Source organism: Typopeltis vanoorti, chromosome 12 (assembly GCF_054136105.1).
Source record: "Typopeltis vanoorti isolate ZY-2024b chromosome 12, IOZ_Tvanoo_1.0, whole genome shotgun sequence".
Taxonomy (NCBI): Eukaryota; Metazoa; Arthropoda; class Arachnida; order Uropygi; family Thelyphonidae; genus Typopeltis; species Typopeltis vanoorti.
In genome coordinates, this window is record NC_143560.1 from 68,528,153 (window position 1) to 68,543,918 (window position 15,766).

At 34.1% G+C, this 15,766-nt stretch overlaps 1 protein-coding gene across 2 annotated transcripts in view; it reads right to left on the minus strand.

Annotated features, from left to right (window-relative positions):
- S1P (membrane-bound transcription factor site-1 protease) overlaps nt 1–15,766 on the minus strand; it is a 480,656-nt gene that overhangs the window by 142,531 nt on the left and 322,359 nt on the right. For both annotated transcript variants that reach the window (XM_090401757.1, XM_090401758.1), the window contains 2 exons: nt 12,453–12,548; nt 4,455–4,534 (listed from right to left, as the gene is read on the minus strand). In XM_090401757.1, coding sequence (XP_090257883.1) covers nt 4,455–4,534; nt 12,453–12,548 — 176 coding nt within the window. The remainder of the gene's footprint in view (nt 1–4,454; nt 4,535–12,452; nt 12,549–15,766) is intronic.

The following is a 15,766-nucleotide window of genomic DNA, read 5'->3' on the forward strand; positions in this document are numbered from 1 at the left end:
TTGAGACTGACTGCCATTCAAGAAGATTAGCCTCGTATTTTGTGTTGAATACTATGCCTACTCCTTCTTTTCCTTGATTGTCATTGCCTGAATATAACATTTTGTACTTATTGCTCAGAAAGATCTCACCAGTTTTGGTCTTTTTTGTTTCAGTCACCCCTATTATGTCAATCTGGTACTTATCTAATTCCTCAGCTAGCTCCATTTCTTTGCCATTCAGGCTTCTTACGTTGATAGTACTGATCTTTAACTCTGGTGATGTTGAGTTGGGGTTTGTTTTCAGATTTGTTCCAGTAGCTGACTTTTCGCTGTTCGCCCTGGTTCCCTGGCGAAAACAACGGGGTCCTTGTTTAACCGGGCGACGCCCCACCCGGCATGAAATTTTGTCATGTTGTACCATCATTTTTTATTTTGTTTTAACCAATAAGAATACAATTTGGTCGGCTAAATCCCAAATTGCCAGCCCATCCTCGTCCGTTCAGTATCCAAGTAGATACCCAACAGGGTGCACCACGAGAAGGTGAGGATTGGACATTAGGTCAGAAGCCCTGGTCGGTTCTCCGCATTCCTTTAAAGGCTATGTGGAGGTCTCCTCTCAGTTAAACAGCTTTGACCCTTAATCACCCCTTTTTTTATATGTATATATAAATATAAACTTGGTTTTAATCCATTTCCCAAGTAAGCAAACAGACAATTAAACAGAGCTTATTCCACCTTTACCACGAGTTGCACTACGTACGGAGTCGCCCAAACTTGCACTACTTGTCTGTTTGCTTACTTAGGAAATGGATTAAAACCAAGATTATATTTATATATACATATAAAATAGCTTGGTATCTTTAACATATGGGGATGGGGATTTTGTGAAATGTAGTGTGTGTGTGTTGGGGGTGCACTATGTATTCATTGCAGGAGAAAATGGATTGTGGTATGAGAATGGCAGTAAAGATAGAGTGGTTGTCATAGATGTAATAAGAGCCAAAAATGCTAGACTTGTCGGAAGTGAGAAAACAAGGTAGCAGAAGTTAGTACTGAACATTGTGAAACTGAAAGATGTATAAATGTGAAATGTGAAAGAGAGTATAAATGAGTTGATTGAAAATAGTGGTAAGATAATGTATGCAAAAGTTAAGACGGATGTAAGATAATGAGCATGATAGGTAGCAAGGATGAAAGTGCAGTCAACCTGGTACAGATAGTGAAGAGCAGTGAGAAAATAATTCAGGATATGAAAGCAAAGTTGACAAAGGTAAGGCAAGAGAGGAGAAAATTGCAAAGTGAAATGAAAATACAGGAATACCTCAATAATACCTCAATCGCGGTTATTGTTGCCACAAAAAATACCGCAATAATCGAATCCGCGATAATCGGGATAAATAACGTGTGTAAAATGGGTGATCAATGCCAAGGATTTTTCAAATCTATTAATTAAATTTTATATATCAATTAAAAAAGAAATGTTTTAAACATGTTAAGTAAAAAATGAAGGTTCATTAAGAAAAACAAGATTATTCTTTAATCTTTATTTATATATAAGAAGTACATACAATTATTCTTTCTTGGATAAAAATTGGTGTAGAGTTGTCTGGTGGAATTTTTTCTTTCTTTTTTCTTCGTATAAAACTTGGTAGCAACGGATAGAATTTTCAATTTCCTGACAAACTTTCAGTGATCACTCGAGATTAGGATCACTGTTCAAGATTTTTTCTTTAAAATTTTCAGCAATTCTAAACATTTCGTCCATTTCTTTGAGGGTAAATTCCTTCAATGCAAAGTCAATTTGGTTGTCATTATCATCGATTTGAGCATCGTAAGCACATTCTCTCTCTCTCGAGGTTAATTGGGTCTTCATCATCCAGCTCCTTATCATGTGACTGAAGCAGGTCCTTAACATCACATTTTTTCAATTTCTTTTAGTCCTAGATCAAAGCCAAGCTCAGTTATGTCACTGATAACACGGGGTACTTCATTTTCAAATCCTTTAAAATCATTTGCACAATGAGGAATAATCTTTTGCCACACCGCTCTCAGGATGCTAGATGTTACTTCACTCCATGCTTCCTTGACATTCTCAATGCAATTTTTGATATTGAATGCCTTCCAGAATTCTGTCAAGTCATAGCTTCATCTCCTGTAGTCTTTTCTATTGCTTGTGAAAAAGTTCTTCATAGGTAATATGCCTTAAAGGATGTGATTACACCTTGATCCATTGGCTGGATGATTACACCATCATCCAGCTAATAAGTGGTATTAGGTGGTAAATAAATAACTTTTACATTTTTGCACAAATCATTCAGTGCTGTTGGATGACTAGTTGCATTATCTAATATCAACAAGATTTTAAAATCAAGATTTAATGACTTGCAGTACCTTTCAGCTTCAGGACAAAAACAGTTTTTAAACCAATCCTCAAAAATAGTTTTCGTCATCCAAGCTTTTCTATTGAATCTCCAATGAACAGGGAGAAAATTTTTATCTAAACTTCTAAGCGGGCGAGGATTTTGTGAACGATAAATAAAGAGAGGCTTCATCTTGTAATCTCCAGAAGCACTGCCACACAGTAAAAGTGTTACACGCTCTTTCAAAACCTTGTAGCCAGGCTGTGATTTTTCATTTTTTGCTAAAAATGTTTTAGTGTGCATTTTTTTCCATAATAAGCCTATTTCGTCAGCATTAAATATCTGATCATCGGTATAATTTCCTTCTTCAATGACCTGTTGCAATTCACCAGGAAAACTAGCTGCTGCTTTTTCATCGGCACTTGCAATTTCACCTTGTACACAAACACTATGAATGCTCGATCGCTTTTTGAACCGATCAAACAACCCTGAACTTGCAATGAAAGTTTCTTCCACTACTGATGCCGAATCATTTTCGCTTTCTAATTGTTTTCTTTTTAAAGTTTCAAACAAATTCAATGCTTTTGTTTTTATAGTCATTTGACTAAGAGGAATTCTCTTTTGGTTACAATCTTCTATCCACACTGACAATAGCGTTTGCATTTCAATCATAAGATGGCTTCTGTTTCTCATAGTTTGGGACACAGACAAGGTCGATGCACTTTGTCCTAGTTGCTTATAGTTTGCAGCATGGTCTAAAATATGGTGAACAGTTGATTCATTTAGACCATACTCTCTTGCAATTTTGGCTTTGGTATGGAGTAAATAAGTATGGAGCAGGTTATGCCTGCTCCATACTTATTTATCATATGCGACTTATCTTCTAAGCTGATCACTCTACGTTTCTTCTTGATAGCTGTAGACTTGAAATCATCCTTGTTTCTTTTAGTATTCATTGTAGGGGTAAATAACAAGAGAAATAAATATCCACATGTACTTCAGGCAAGGGCGGATAGTTACTGGTAAGTGTGAGAAGGTGCCATCGGATAAAAACGAAGCGCTACAAGAGAGCGATACTCGGAGAGTGGCGACTCGAACTGGTTGCATATGTAGTGGGCAACATCTGGCGGCTGCGATAATTCGAATATGGAGCGCAATAATTGGAATTTTGGTATCGAATTATAATCCGCGATAAATCAAGAATCGCGATAATCGAAACCGCGATAACCGAGGTATTTCTGTATTAACAGGTTTGTATAGAAGTAAGACGAAGGATGAAATAAAAGTTGGCAGGGTGAAAGAGGTGTCCAATGATTCGAGAGTGACCATGTATGGGGATTCGATTATTAGAGATGTGGTAAATGAGGTTTGGTTTCTAAAGGGTAGACTGAGCAGAGTGACTGCAGCACTAGACATGAGGAAGAAATGAGCAAGAAAGTTGGTAGTGGTAGTAAGCACAAATGATCTTGTTGGCAACAAGAATGTAAGGATGAATATCAGTAGGTTGCTGAGGAGAATAAAACATAACAGTGCAGTAGAAAAGGTGGTCAGCGTGTTGTCTAGGTATGATAGTGATGAGATGAGATTGTGAGTGAGGATTATGAATGGTGCTGTATAAAAGAGACAGGCTGCATTTCAATGGATTTGGTGTGAGTCAGCTGGAGAACTATTGCTGCAAGAGAGAGTGATGACTGAAGTGAATGGAAGACCCTGAGGAAGCAAGAGGTGAATTGGAAGAGGAGGTAAGTAGAGTAGAAGAGCTTGTGAAATGAGTGAAGAGAATGTGAGAGAGAGAGAAGGAACACAAGTCAAACAAAGAAATGGGGAAGGTCAGAGTGGACAGGGAGACACCGTGTGAGAAGATTTCATGATGGATACACAAACAGAGGGGGGGGGGTTGTTATAGTTATATAGTTATGTCATTACCTTTAAAGATTAAACTATGAGAAAATTTAATCACACCCAAATCAATACCAGCTATGTGTATCAGTGGTGAGAATGCACTCTCTAAAGACACAGAAAAGTGCAATGTTACTTTGGTAAGCATTTTAAAAATAGCTTGGAAGATAAACTGATAAAACAATATATTAAACAATAAAATAAGTATATACTTACCTAAAACTTCTACATAATATCCACTATTTCTAAGATGCTGGTACATATCCTTAAAATTAGTATGAATATGGTCTCCATTCCTAAATTTTATATCGGAATACTTTTGTTAATCAAAGACAGAAAAAAAAATATTTAAAACATTTTTTCTGAAATAAAAACTATTTGAGATATCTAATAAATATATGTATATTACATAATTTATATTTAATAAAGAAAAAAAAACATTTATTTAAGAGATTTCTGCTATATAATAGCTATATAAACTGTTCAATTATCTTTATACACATTCAATAAGCATGTATATATGTATGAATGTCTGAATACATACTCCAGGAGAAATCTAACAATCAGGACCTGATTCCTTGAATGGTTTGAGAATAAAAGTACCAACATTAGTCTGATGTCAGTGGAAAGGGAAGATAGAGTCAGTCATTTTACAATTTGGCAACTAGTAATTACAGCACAGCCTGTAATTTTTATTCCATAATAAAAAATGTATTCCATAATAAAAAAGATATATTTTATTATGGAACATCTTTACAAGAATGCTAGCATTATAAAGAGAGTAGCTGACTTCACATCAGAATGCTCTCTGTTAACCCATAATGCATAGCTCATTCCCTTCTTAGGCGTATATATTGCTGTGCATTATGGTGTCAATCACAACCAGACCAGTTTTCCAGTTTTGATCTTTATCAAGGGAACCAGACCTGTAAAGATACTACAAAGGATCTCAATAACAGAAATCATATTTCCTATACAAACTGCAAAATAGGGTATCAAATTTTTACTGGCCTCAAAAGTATATTACCTGACTAATATGAAAATATGACTTCTATCATTGAGACCGCAATGTCTCTTCATAGGATCTTCTAACTCCCAATGATGAGATCCCAATAATGATCAAAGCCAATCTAAAGATGATCCTCACCATAATACATGACAGTATACATGCTCAAAAAGGGAGTAAACCGAGTTATAGATGACAAAAGAACAACTCGATGCAAAGTCAATTGCTCTCTCTCTCTCTCTACATACATACACAAGTACCTTAACTACAAAGTCATTTCATGTGCATATTTTTGTTTGCTTACACTTCAAAATTTCATCCTCCAGCAAAAGAAGGATGAAAAAGAACATATTTTCTTGTCAAGGTAAAATATACCATGTGCAGCAAGTGAAATTAATTTCTAATCAATGATAGTTTTCAGTAACATATAGTGTAGACTTGATGGAAACCAATTAATCAGACCATATTATATCTGTTTATCTCATTTTCAGACCATGTATATCTGTTTAATAACATTTCATCAAGAAAATACAAAAAAGAGCTGCAGTTATTTGGAGGATGTTCCTTTACTCAAAATAGGTGTATGTATTTCCATGATGGCAGAGCTCCACAACATTTTTTCCAACAGTTTTCTGACTATCTAAGCCCTCATTCCCAGAGTTGATGGTTTGAGGAGATATTTATCAGCCAGCTAAATCATGACATTAACACTTTACACCAGCATTTTCAAAAGTGTGGTCCATGACTGGTACTGGTCCTTGGGAGAAAAAAAAATCGCAAAAATTATAAAAATTCAATTACGGCAGGTGAACTGTCTATAAAAACATAAAATTAAATTACATACGTATGTAACTATTGCTTATTTAAAGCTTGTGTAAGTGTATAAGTATATACTATTATGTTTGGAGTCAGATGAAAGCATTACTATATTACTATATAATCCATTAATGACAGGGATGTAGTGAACTGGAGAGGGTAGACATTATCATTATCCTTCATGATATCATTGTTTCCCAAATGTGAGAGACTGGCATAGAATCAATCTTATTGAGATCTGGTTGATGTAGAAAGTCTTCATAGGATTCTCTGAATAATCTCACAAAATGAAAAGAACTGTGAAGAATTTATTCCTATTATTTTTATTATTATTTACACAGGTATCTCCATGGAGTCAAAAGACCAAGTCACCGCCTGGATGATATACCCTTGCAAAGCAATCACTTTAATATGTTCATGTCGGGGCAATCATAGCTCTTGCCACAAACCTAACCATCTGGCAAAGCAAGTGGAATTACTGGCAATTTTGTTCCCGTGTTATCAGATGCACCACTTTTGGTGATAATTTTTTTGATTGTAAGCAATTTCGCATGGAGGGGGGGGGGAATGTTCTTTTCAGAATATATTAAAAAACAATAATTAAAGAGAATGATATATTTGATTATTAATTACTATACTTGATTTACTAAAAGATGTAAAGAATAGTAAAAGAGAAAGAATTGGCATGAATAATAATACTAAAATACTTTCAGTACTGTTCAATGGATTATAAATTATGAATGGATTATTCTGGGGCTGGAGTGAAGAATGCATGATCCTATAAACTCTAGATTTTCATATTTGCATTTATGATGGGCATCATTAAAAAAAAAAGAATTGTGAATAGATGTAAAGGGTGGGTATGGCAGGAATACATGTGGGCTGACAGAGGAGCAAATTATCTTGTACAATTTATTGTGCTTGTGATGTGTATTTTTTCTTTTTTTTTTTCTTACTTCACTTTATTGTCTGAAAATTCTTTTATTTACTAATGATCAGTATTTTTTTTTATGTAATAGTATAATATATACATAAATAATTTTGTTCTTAATAAGTTTAATTCTTGGAATTCACTTGACTACCTGGAGATATTTGTTTAGTTTTTCTAAACATAAATTCCATTAGGTCATCAGTTTAGAAATACAGAGTACACTGCAGATGGATTTTCTGCATCAAGTGGTAAAAGTAGCTCATCTTCTGTACTGTACTCCTGAACTGATACTGCCACATTACTTACCAAATTCCATTTGTCTGAAACTGATCTTTGAAATCTACCTCACCAGATGAGGAACTGCTCTGTAAATACAATATCCAGTTGAAATCATCATCAGAATTATTCACAACATCTTCGAAAATTCAAACTTCATCAGATGCGATTTTTTTTTCTATTTGACAGTAGTTCAGGAACCTCATCACTAGAACATGTGGATTTCTCACTTATGTTTCTAGTTTTTTGGCTTCCATCAGATGCATTCTTCTTATTGAATATCGAAGGATTCATTTTCAGTTAGGAATAGATAAATTTTTACTCCCTACGTGTATACTGTCTGAAGACTGGAAGCATCTGTCCCTGTATGGTGAACACGTCCCCTCCCCAACAGCCACTATACTGCAGATGCAAGAAAAACAAGTAGTTTTATTGTATTACTGATAAGGTACAGTGACATTTGCAGTCTGTGTAATATATATATATATATATATATATATCAACAAATAGTGCAATTAGAGACAACTGGGATAAAAACAGCACTACCTAATGAAACACATGTCCCCCTCCCACAGAAACTATGCTGTACTTTCACCCAAAGATAAAGCTGACCACCTAGCATAACTCTTTTCTTCAAACTCCTACATTGATGATGGGAGATCACCTTCTACCATACAGGAATCCAAGCACCGTATGCCTCCTTTAGTTTTTTGACAAAAACAAATCAGGAAACTACTAAAAAACTTGAATACTAAAAGGTCTTCTGGTCGTGATGGCATCTCTCCAATTGTTCTCAAACACTGTACTCCAGAATTAACACTCATCCTGCATTGTCTCTACAATCTACTATACATGTCTAATACTTATCCCAATGCATGGAAGCAATCTCATATCCATCCCATCCTATCCCTAAAAAAGGGTGATAGAAGTCAACCATCAAACTGCTTTCTCTCTCTCTCTGGTCGTTCTCAGCAAGTCATGGTAGATTGCTTCCTCTCTTTAAGCTTCCTCATCAATGCTGGAGTGCCTCAAGGCTCCTATCACCTACTCTCTTTCTCTTGTTCATAAATGACCTACTCGCAATAACCACTAATCCTATCCACAGCTTTGCTGAAGACAGTACTCTCTACTCATTCGACAAATCATGCAGTACTCTAACATCACAGGCTACAAGACCATCTACAGCCAGTGCCTTAAACATTGATCTTCTACTATCTTTCAACAGGACAAGAACAACCTTGTCATGTTCAATGACACTAAAACACATTCTTGCCTTATCTCTCACAAAAGAGATCTCAGCTCACCTACCCTTACCCTTGGTAACACACAAATCACCAGACAAGATCAGATCTCTTTGCTTGGACTAACGTTTATCTCCAGTCTCTTCTGGCATAAACACATCAGATCAATAGCCTCCTCAGCATCCAAGAAACTTGGCATTCTCTTCAGTTTAAAAGGCTATCTTACACACAACCAACTCCTAACTATATATAAATCCCAAATCCACCCATGCTTAGAATACTGCTCACATGTTTGGAGTGGTGCACCTAAAACTTTCCTTAAAATCCTTGATGCTGTCCAGAGGTGAGCAATTAGGCTCATTGATGATCCCTCTCCTACAGATTCACTTCAACCTCTATCTCACAGATGCAGTGTTTCAGCTCATCAGGAAGTTATTTCAGAGTTATGTGCTGAATGATGATTACACAGAAAATTATAAGGATTTCAATGGAAATGACAGTCAGTTATCACTTTAGAAAAATTCTGTATGCTATTACAGCAGAGCAAATGACACATTTCAAATCCACCACAAGCAATGTGCTAAAAAAAAAAAAAAAAAGAGAGAGAGAGAGAGACAACAAACACATCCAGATAGACTTAACTTAAAAACTGACAGAAGCAAGTATGCCATGAGAAAGCTATTTACTTCATCTCTCATACTTAGAAAATCTGAATTAGGAGATTAAGTAGTCAAGGGCAGTCCTGTATGTGTTTTCATGGCATGTAAGAAGCTATATGCTATAAAATTATTCATCTTTATTAACAATATATATCATTGATTGACAAGGATCAAGGTGCACAGAATCTGAATAACAAAATAGTGAGTCATGCTCTTTATCCTTTAAGTCTAAGTGATGTGTTTTGGTTTAACACATTGAGTCCTATTGATGTAAATATACATCGATCTCATGTTAACCCAGATCGATGTATATTTACATCGCTAAATTAAAAATTCTGAAAATAATAATATATGCATGAAATTCATTATCAGATTGTACTGTAGTTAAATTTGAACCTTCAGCTTCATTATCTGTGAGGATGGTTGACTTTTATCAATAAAAAAGAGAATTTATATTGGAAGAAATCATTTTCCATATGTGAATCCTGTCACTCCAGCAAGTAAGAGAAGAAGAGGACAGTGGATAATTACAGTGATGTACACCCCTATGTAAAATGATATTTTCATCATAAAAAAAATAATAATTAACTTTTTATTTTTTTCAAAAATCTTGATTTCTTGCAACCCATACCACATGTATAACTAAAATTTTTGTTCCAATTAATTGTCAAAGATGCTAATTAAAAGACAGAAAATAATTATTTGGATATTCCAAAGAAATAGTGCACAACAATTTTTTAAATAGAGCTAAAATGGTCAGAACACAGGATTCTTTAAGCTCCAGTAGGTCTTGGATTCAAAATGTTAAATTTAGGACGCCAAAGGAATGATTTTTTTTTGATTTTTTTACCCAAGTGTGTTGGCCTAATAACAAACTTTAGATCTGGCAGTGTAATGGTGTAGAACTGCTTCTTATAGTATGGATTAAGCCCACTGAAACTGCTGAATCAGTATTCTAGACAACTGTGGATGTCTCACATTGTAACACTTCTACTGTACTCATGTCTTAACACTGTAATGTTTTATAATGTAAACCAGTGTGTAAAAACACAAAGGTCTAATGAGAATAACACTGTAAAAAGGAGAGATACCACTTAGTTTGATATGGCAGATAGAAGGAAGTGTTTATTTCCGTGTTCAGTTGAATATACACTAATGTATATTCCCATCTTGGACAGTTACAGAAAAAGACAATTTTTGTTGTTGGAAGATGAGAAAAAAAAATAAAAAAATTCTGTACTTTTAATGATAACAAGAAAAATTGAATGATAAATAAGTGACTATAAATAGATAAACCTTATAGATATTATGAGCAACTGGATTAGAATCAATCGAGTTGCTCATAATATTATATCAATAGGATTAGAAATACAGATAACAGATGAAACAAAAGAACAACAGAATGATTACTGAAAAGGCAAATGAAGTTCGGTATAATTACAGAATCATGAAAACTAAGAAATTTTTGGGAAAAGCTTGTAAAGCAGAGCTATCCAAGATAATATTAACAAAGGAAAGTCCAAGAGGAGGCCTTTATCCAGCAATAACTGATCCAGCAGTGATGGATATTAGAACATTGCAGTAGTAAGTCCAGATTTCCAGAACATAAATAAACACTTGTGTGATCAAATGGAATGAAGAATAAAGGCACAACAACAAAAAGACACTTTTAGTGGAACTTATTGATGATGTAAAGGAGGAGTTGAGAAAAGTACGAAAAAGTTTCTACCAGAAAATTAGAAGTCTTCTAGTAATTATTATCGCCAAAGGTAGAGGCATGATATTTATTTATATCAATAGAGGTATTCTGTTTACATATGCACAAGTTCCCTTTTAGTAGAATAGTACATAATTTGAAAACAATGATGTTTCTAAATCAGATTATCATTGTTATAAATCAGATTTATAACAATGCAAAAATTTTGAAAGCTGGAAAAATGCCTTTTCCAGCTTTCAAACTCATTCAATTCAGTATATAAAAGAATCATTATATTTTTCTCATCTCATCTTCTTTTACCTTGTGGTGTCGAAGGTTTACAAATCATTGAACCTCAAATCATTCACAGGATAAGGTGGTCAGCCCTATACCCTAGTGTATCCTATGTCCTGTACTGTTGAATTCTCAAGGCCAGTTTGCCTGCTTTGCGGGATGAAAAACCCCAGGATATATACTGAAGCTATGAAGCTTAAGGCAGTTTTTTAATTTTAATTTTGGATGCAGAAGTCAGATGGTTCAGTAAATATGGTGTATGACTAGGAATGGAGTATATTTTTTGGCAAACCTTCTTTAACCAAAAATAATATGTAGGTGGAATGCATCATCCACTTTTCCTGAATGTGTCATTTCAGATACTTTTCATGGTGTAAAATTATTTTTTTTTGTGAAAAAAAAAAAAAAAAAATGGATTTATAGCATGCAGCATCTGATGCCCATTCAAGATGAAGTGAATTCCCAAACTACATTTTTTTTTCTTTTAAATCAAATAATCACATCAGCACTGTCTTTACCTTGTGACTTTAACATCTAAGATTTTTAATTTCTTTGGTGTGTGTGTGGGGGGGGGGGGGGGTATTGCAGTAAGAATTGTTTTCATCTCTTAGTCATATTAAAACAAATAACTGTCATTCCCCAGTGAAAATTAATACCATCCTGGATGTGTTATGAAGAATCAGCAAAAGCAGAGCAAAACTTTTGAGTTGTTATTTATAATTTGAGAGTTTTAACTTTCTTCATGATCCAAATTTCCAGTATGAACATTAGATGCTCTATTATATAATTTTCTACCCAAACGACTCGTTCTTTAAGCATTTTCATTGCAAATAAGATGTGTTCAGCTATTCAGATCACCTTTCATTTTTAATATTTTATGCATGTAATGACAAGTTAGCCAACTATTATTAAAGTGTACTTGTAAGGACTAAAAGAACAGTTTTATTAAAACAGAATGTTTGCTATAGTAAATTTATTTAAAAGAGAATTGAAGCTTACAGGGATCTGGGTGGTACGTTTCTGTCGTTTTTCAGAAGTGAGTTCATTATAACAGTGTTTGCTATAAAGAAAGCTTCCTGTATTTGACATGCAATGACTTTAAAGATAATTAATATTTTATTACGGAATTTCTGACATTTCTTGTAGCATCAATGTTCTGATTTTAATCCTACTCCAATAAACATTACAGACAACTAATTAATTTAACAGCATTTGCTTTAAAAAAATAAACAATTAATATATTAAAGATACTTAATTCCAAACAGCATTATTAATATGCATACAGATATACTTACCAATCTAAAGGATCATTTTTCATTCTGAGATTGTCTCTTGGAAAGTAGCCAGGTGGATAGCGAAGATTATGATATTGATCCCAAAGAATACGTTTACTAAAATAAAATAATTTCTTAACGTGTTTCAAATACAAAGACAAAAATTTATTACTAATCATCAAAATATCTACTAAAGATTATTAATAAAATATAATGTAAATATTTTCCAATTTCAGAATTTTTTTTTCATATGGCTCCCACCAACGAAAGTGTTTTTTTTGTAAACCTATAGTATGCTTGTATCATGAATGGGCTAAAATATTTTTTCTATTTTTTTGTTAATTTTATTTTTTTTTGTCTTTTTTATTTTTTTACATGGTCTGGAAATTCTGCTCTAGAGACTAAACATGGAACTTTTTCAAGCCACTTCAGATGTCCAATAAGCATGGTGGTGGTCTCGTACTAGACAATGACATTCATCTTCTATGTCGAAGTTTGTATATAAATTTGCACATGAATATCTTCAAAACTAGATATTTTTTCAGCAAAAGTATTTGACTTCATTATGAGTTATAACATATAGAGACACGTTTACACAAGAATATTATATTCTGATTTGCCAAATATTTCAGTCTGATAATAACAGACTATCTTGAGAGGCTACATAGGAACAGTTTTTAGCAAGGTGGAATACCAACAATTGATCATTCAAAAGTAGAATGAGTCGCATGATGTTATATCGCTAAGCATTAGAGAGGAAAACATTTTTTATCAGAGTAATGATTAAATTAAAGATATTAATTCACAAATTCATATAATAATCTTAATTTATAAATAACATTAGACTAATGTAAGAATTAAAAGTCTTAATTTAAAAAAAAAAAAAAAAATTATATATATATATTAATGTGATATCCTGATTAAACTTTCCTATATTTTTGATAAAGAAATACAGTCATTTCGATTCAAGTTAGGGCACTGAAGTAAGGCCTCGGCACTTTCTTTAAATAGACGTTCAAATTTATAGCGACATCTGTAGAGAAGGCGAGTCTTGGACCAGAGGATGTTGTGGCTTGTCTCTATTCCATGCTGAGCCAATCCAGACTTATCGGACTTGTTCTGCTGAATGTATGATTGATGTTCTTGAATTATTTTTTCTATAGAGCATCCTGTTTGTCCAATGTAGGACAGACTGCAGTTACAAGGAACTTGATACCCACCAGGCAGAGACATAGTGGAGCGTTTATCTTTAGAAGAGGAGAAATAGGTGGATATTTTGCTAATAGGTATATAAGTGGCTGTTAAATCATATTTCTTCAGAATTCTTGAAATTGGTTCTGAAATCCCGGAAATATAAGAAATTGGAACTCGACGTATTGAATCTTTGTTGTTTTGGATTGGCTTGTAAGAATCGAATAGATGTAGTGTACTCTTTTCAGAGAAGCCATTTAATTTCATGCGGTGTTTGATAGTCGAAAGTTCTTTCTGTAATTCATGAGGAGTTGCTTTAATTATCTCATAATGAGAGACATTTACGTTGGTCAATTAGTCAGCTTTAAGGAAAAACAAGATAAAGAAATGAGTAGAAAAATCACACAGGAAACAAAACATGTTGGCTGTATATAAAAATTACCTGTTAGGAGATTTACCATCATCATCATCATCATTAAATTCCTGCCATGTACCCTCAAGGGGTGTACAGGATATGATAGTACTACATGAAAAAATTACATCATTATTAATTTCCTATCAACAATTTTCCTCAAAAATCAGTCTGTTACTTGTCAACACTCCAATATTATCAGCTCTTATATTTCTATCGTCTAAAGCACTTTGTACCGTATCAATCCACCTATATCTTGGTCTTCCTCTCGGTCGTTTTCCTGCAACCTGGCAGAGAACACTTATTTTGCTAATCTTTCCTCGCCCATTCTGTTTAAGTGACCATACCACCTGAGATTAGCTCTGCTAACGCATTCCTGGATGCTGACAATGTCAAGTTCTTTCCTAATATCCTCGTTTTTAATATGATACTGCCATTGATGCCATCTGTTCACGCCTATAATCTTTCTCAGGACTCTCATATCTGAAGTCTCTAGTCTTTGGTCAAGTGTTTTACTTCTGACCCAGCTCTCAGATCCATAAGTTAAAACTGGTTTGAACACTGTCTTGCATACAGCTAATTTAGTGTTGCGACTAATTTCTCTCTTATTCCATATGAATTTATTCAATTGACTTCCCACCATACCAGCTTTGCTGATTCTGTTGTCTATTTCTATATTTAATTTACCATCTTCAGTAAAAATCGTGCCTAAATAGCTGAAATGTTTTACTTGTTCCACAGGTTCTCCATTCACAGCACAGTTGACATTTTCAATGATTCTGCCTATTTTCATTGTCTTTGTCTTTTTATTGCTGACCTTCATACCATATCTATTACAACAGCTATTCAATTTAGTCAGAGAATCTTGCAGACTTGTAGCGGATTTATTTAGAAGTATAACATCATCCGCATAAAGCAAAGAGCTGACATTAACATCTCCAATTTCGATATCGTGTTTAATACCATTTTCCTTCATAATGCGATCCATATAGATAATGAATAACAGAGGGGATAATGTACATCCTTGTCTCACACCAGATTTAACATTAAACCATCTTCCTGTGCTTCCTTCAATTCTAACTGCTGACTTACAACTCAAATAAAGACTAAGTATTGCTTGATATAATGTCCCATTGACACCATATAACTGCAGCGTATTGAATAGCTTCTCTCTTGGCACCTTGTCATATGCCTTTTCCAGATCGACAAAACTTAAATACAGATCTTTGTTATATTCCCATGCTTTCTCGACTATTTGTCATAAAGTGAAGATCTGATCCTGACAGCCTCTATTTGGCCTGAATCCAGCTTGTTCTTCACCAAGCTTTTCTTCCACAATTCTTCTCAACCGTTTCTCAAGTATACTTGCATAGATCTTGCCAGGAACACTCAGTAGGGAAATACGTCTGTAATTCTCACATGCAGTTTTATTTCCCTTTTTATATATGGGTACTATGAGAGCTCTACTCCAATCATCAGGAATTCGTCCCTCTGTTCAGGCTTTCTGAACTATGCAGTGCAGCCAATGTAAGACTCTTATACCACCATACTTCAGCATTTCTGGTCGAATATCATCTACTCCTGCTACCTTTCCACATTTCAAGCCTTTGATGGCTTTTTCTACTTCAAGTATGGATATGTATTCCTGACTACATGCCTGGTCAGTGTTTTTTACCACTGTGCTGTCATCACTGCTTGTTTCATTTAGCAGTTTTTCAATGTAATTACTCCA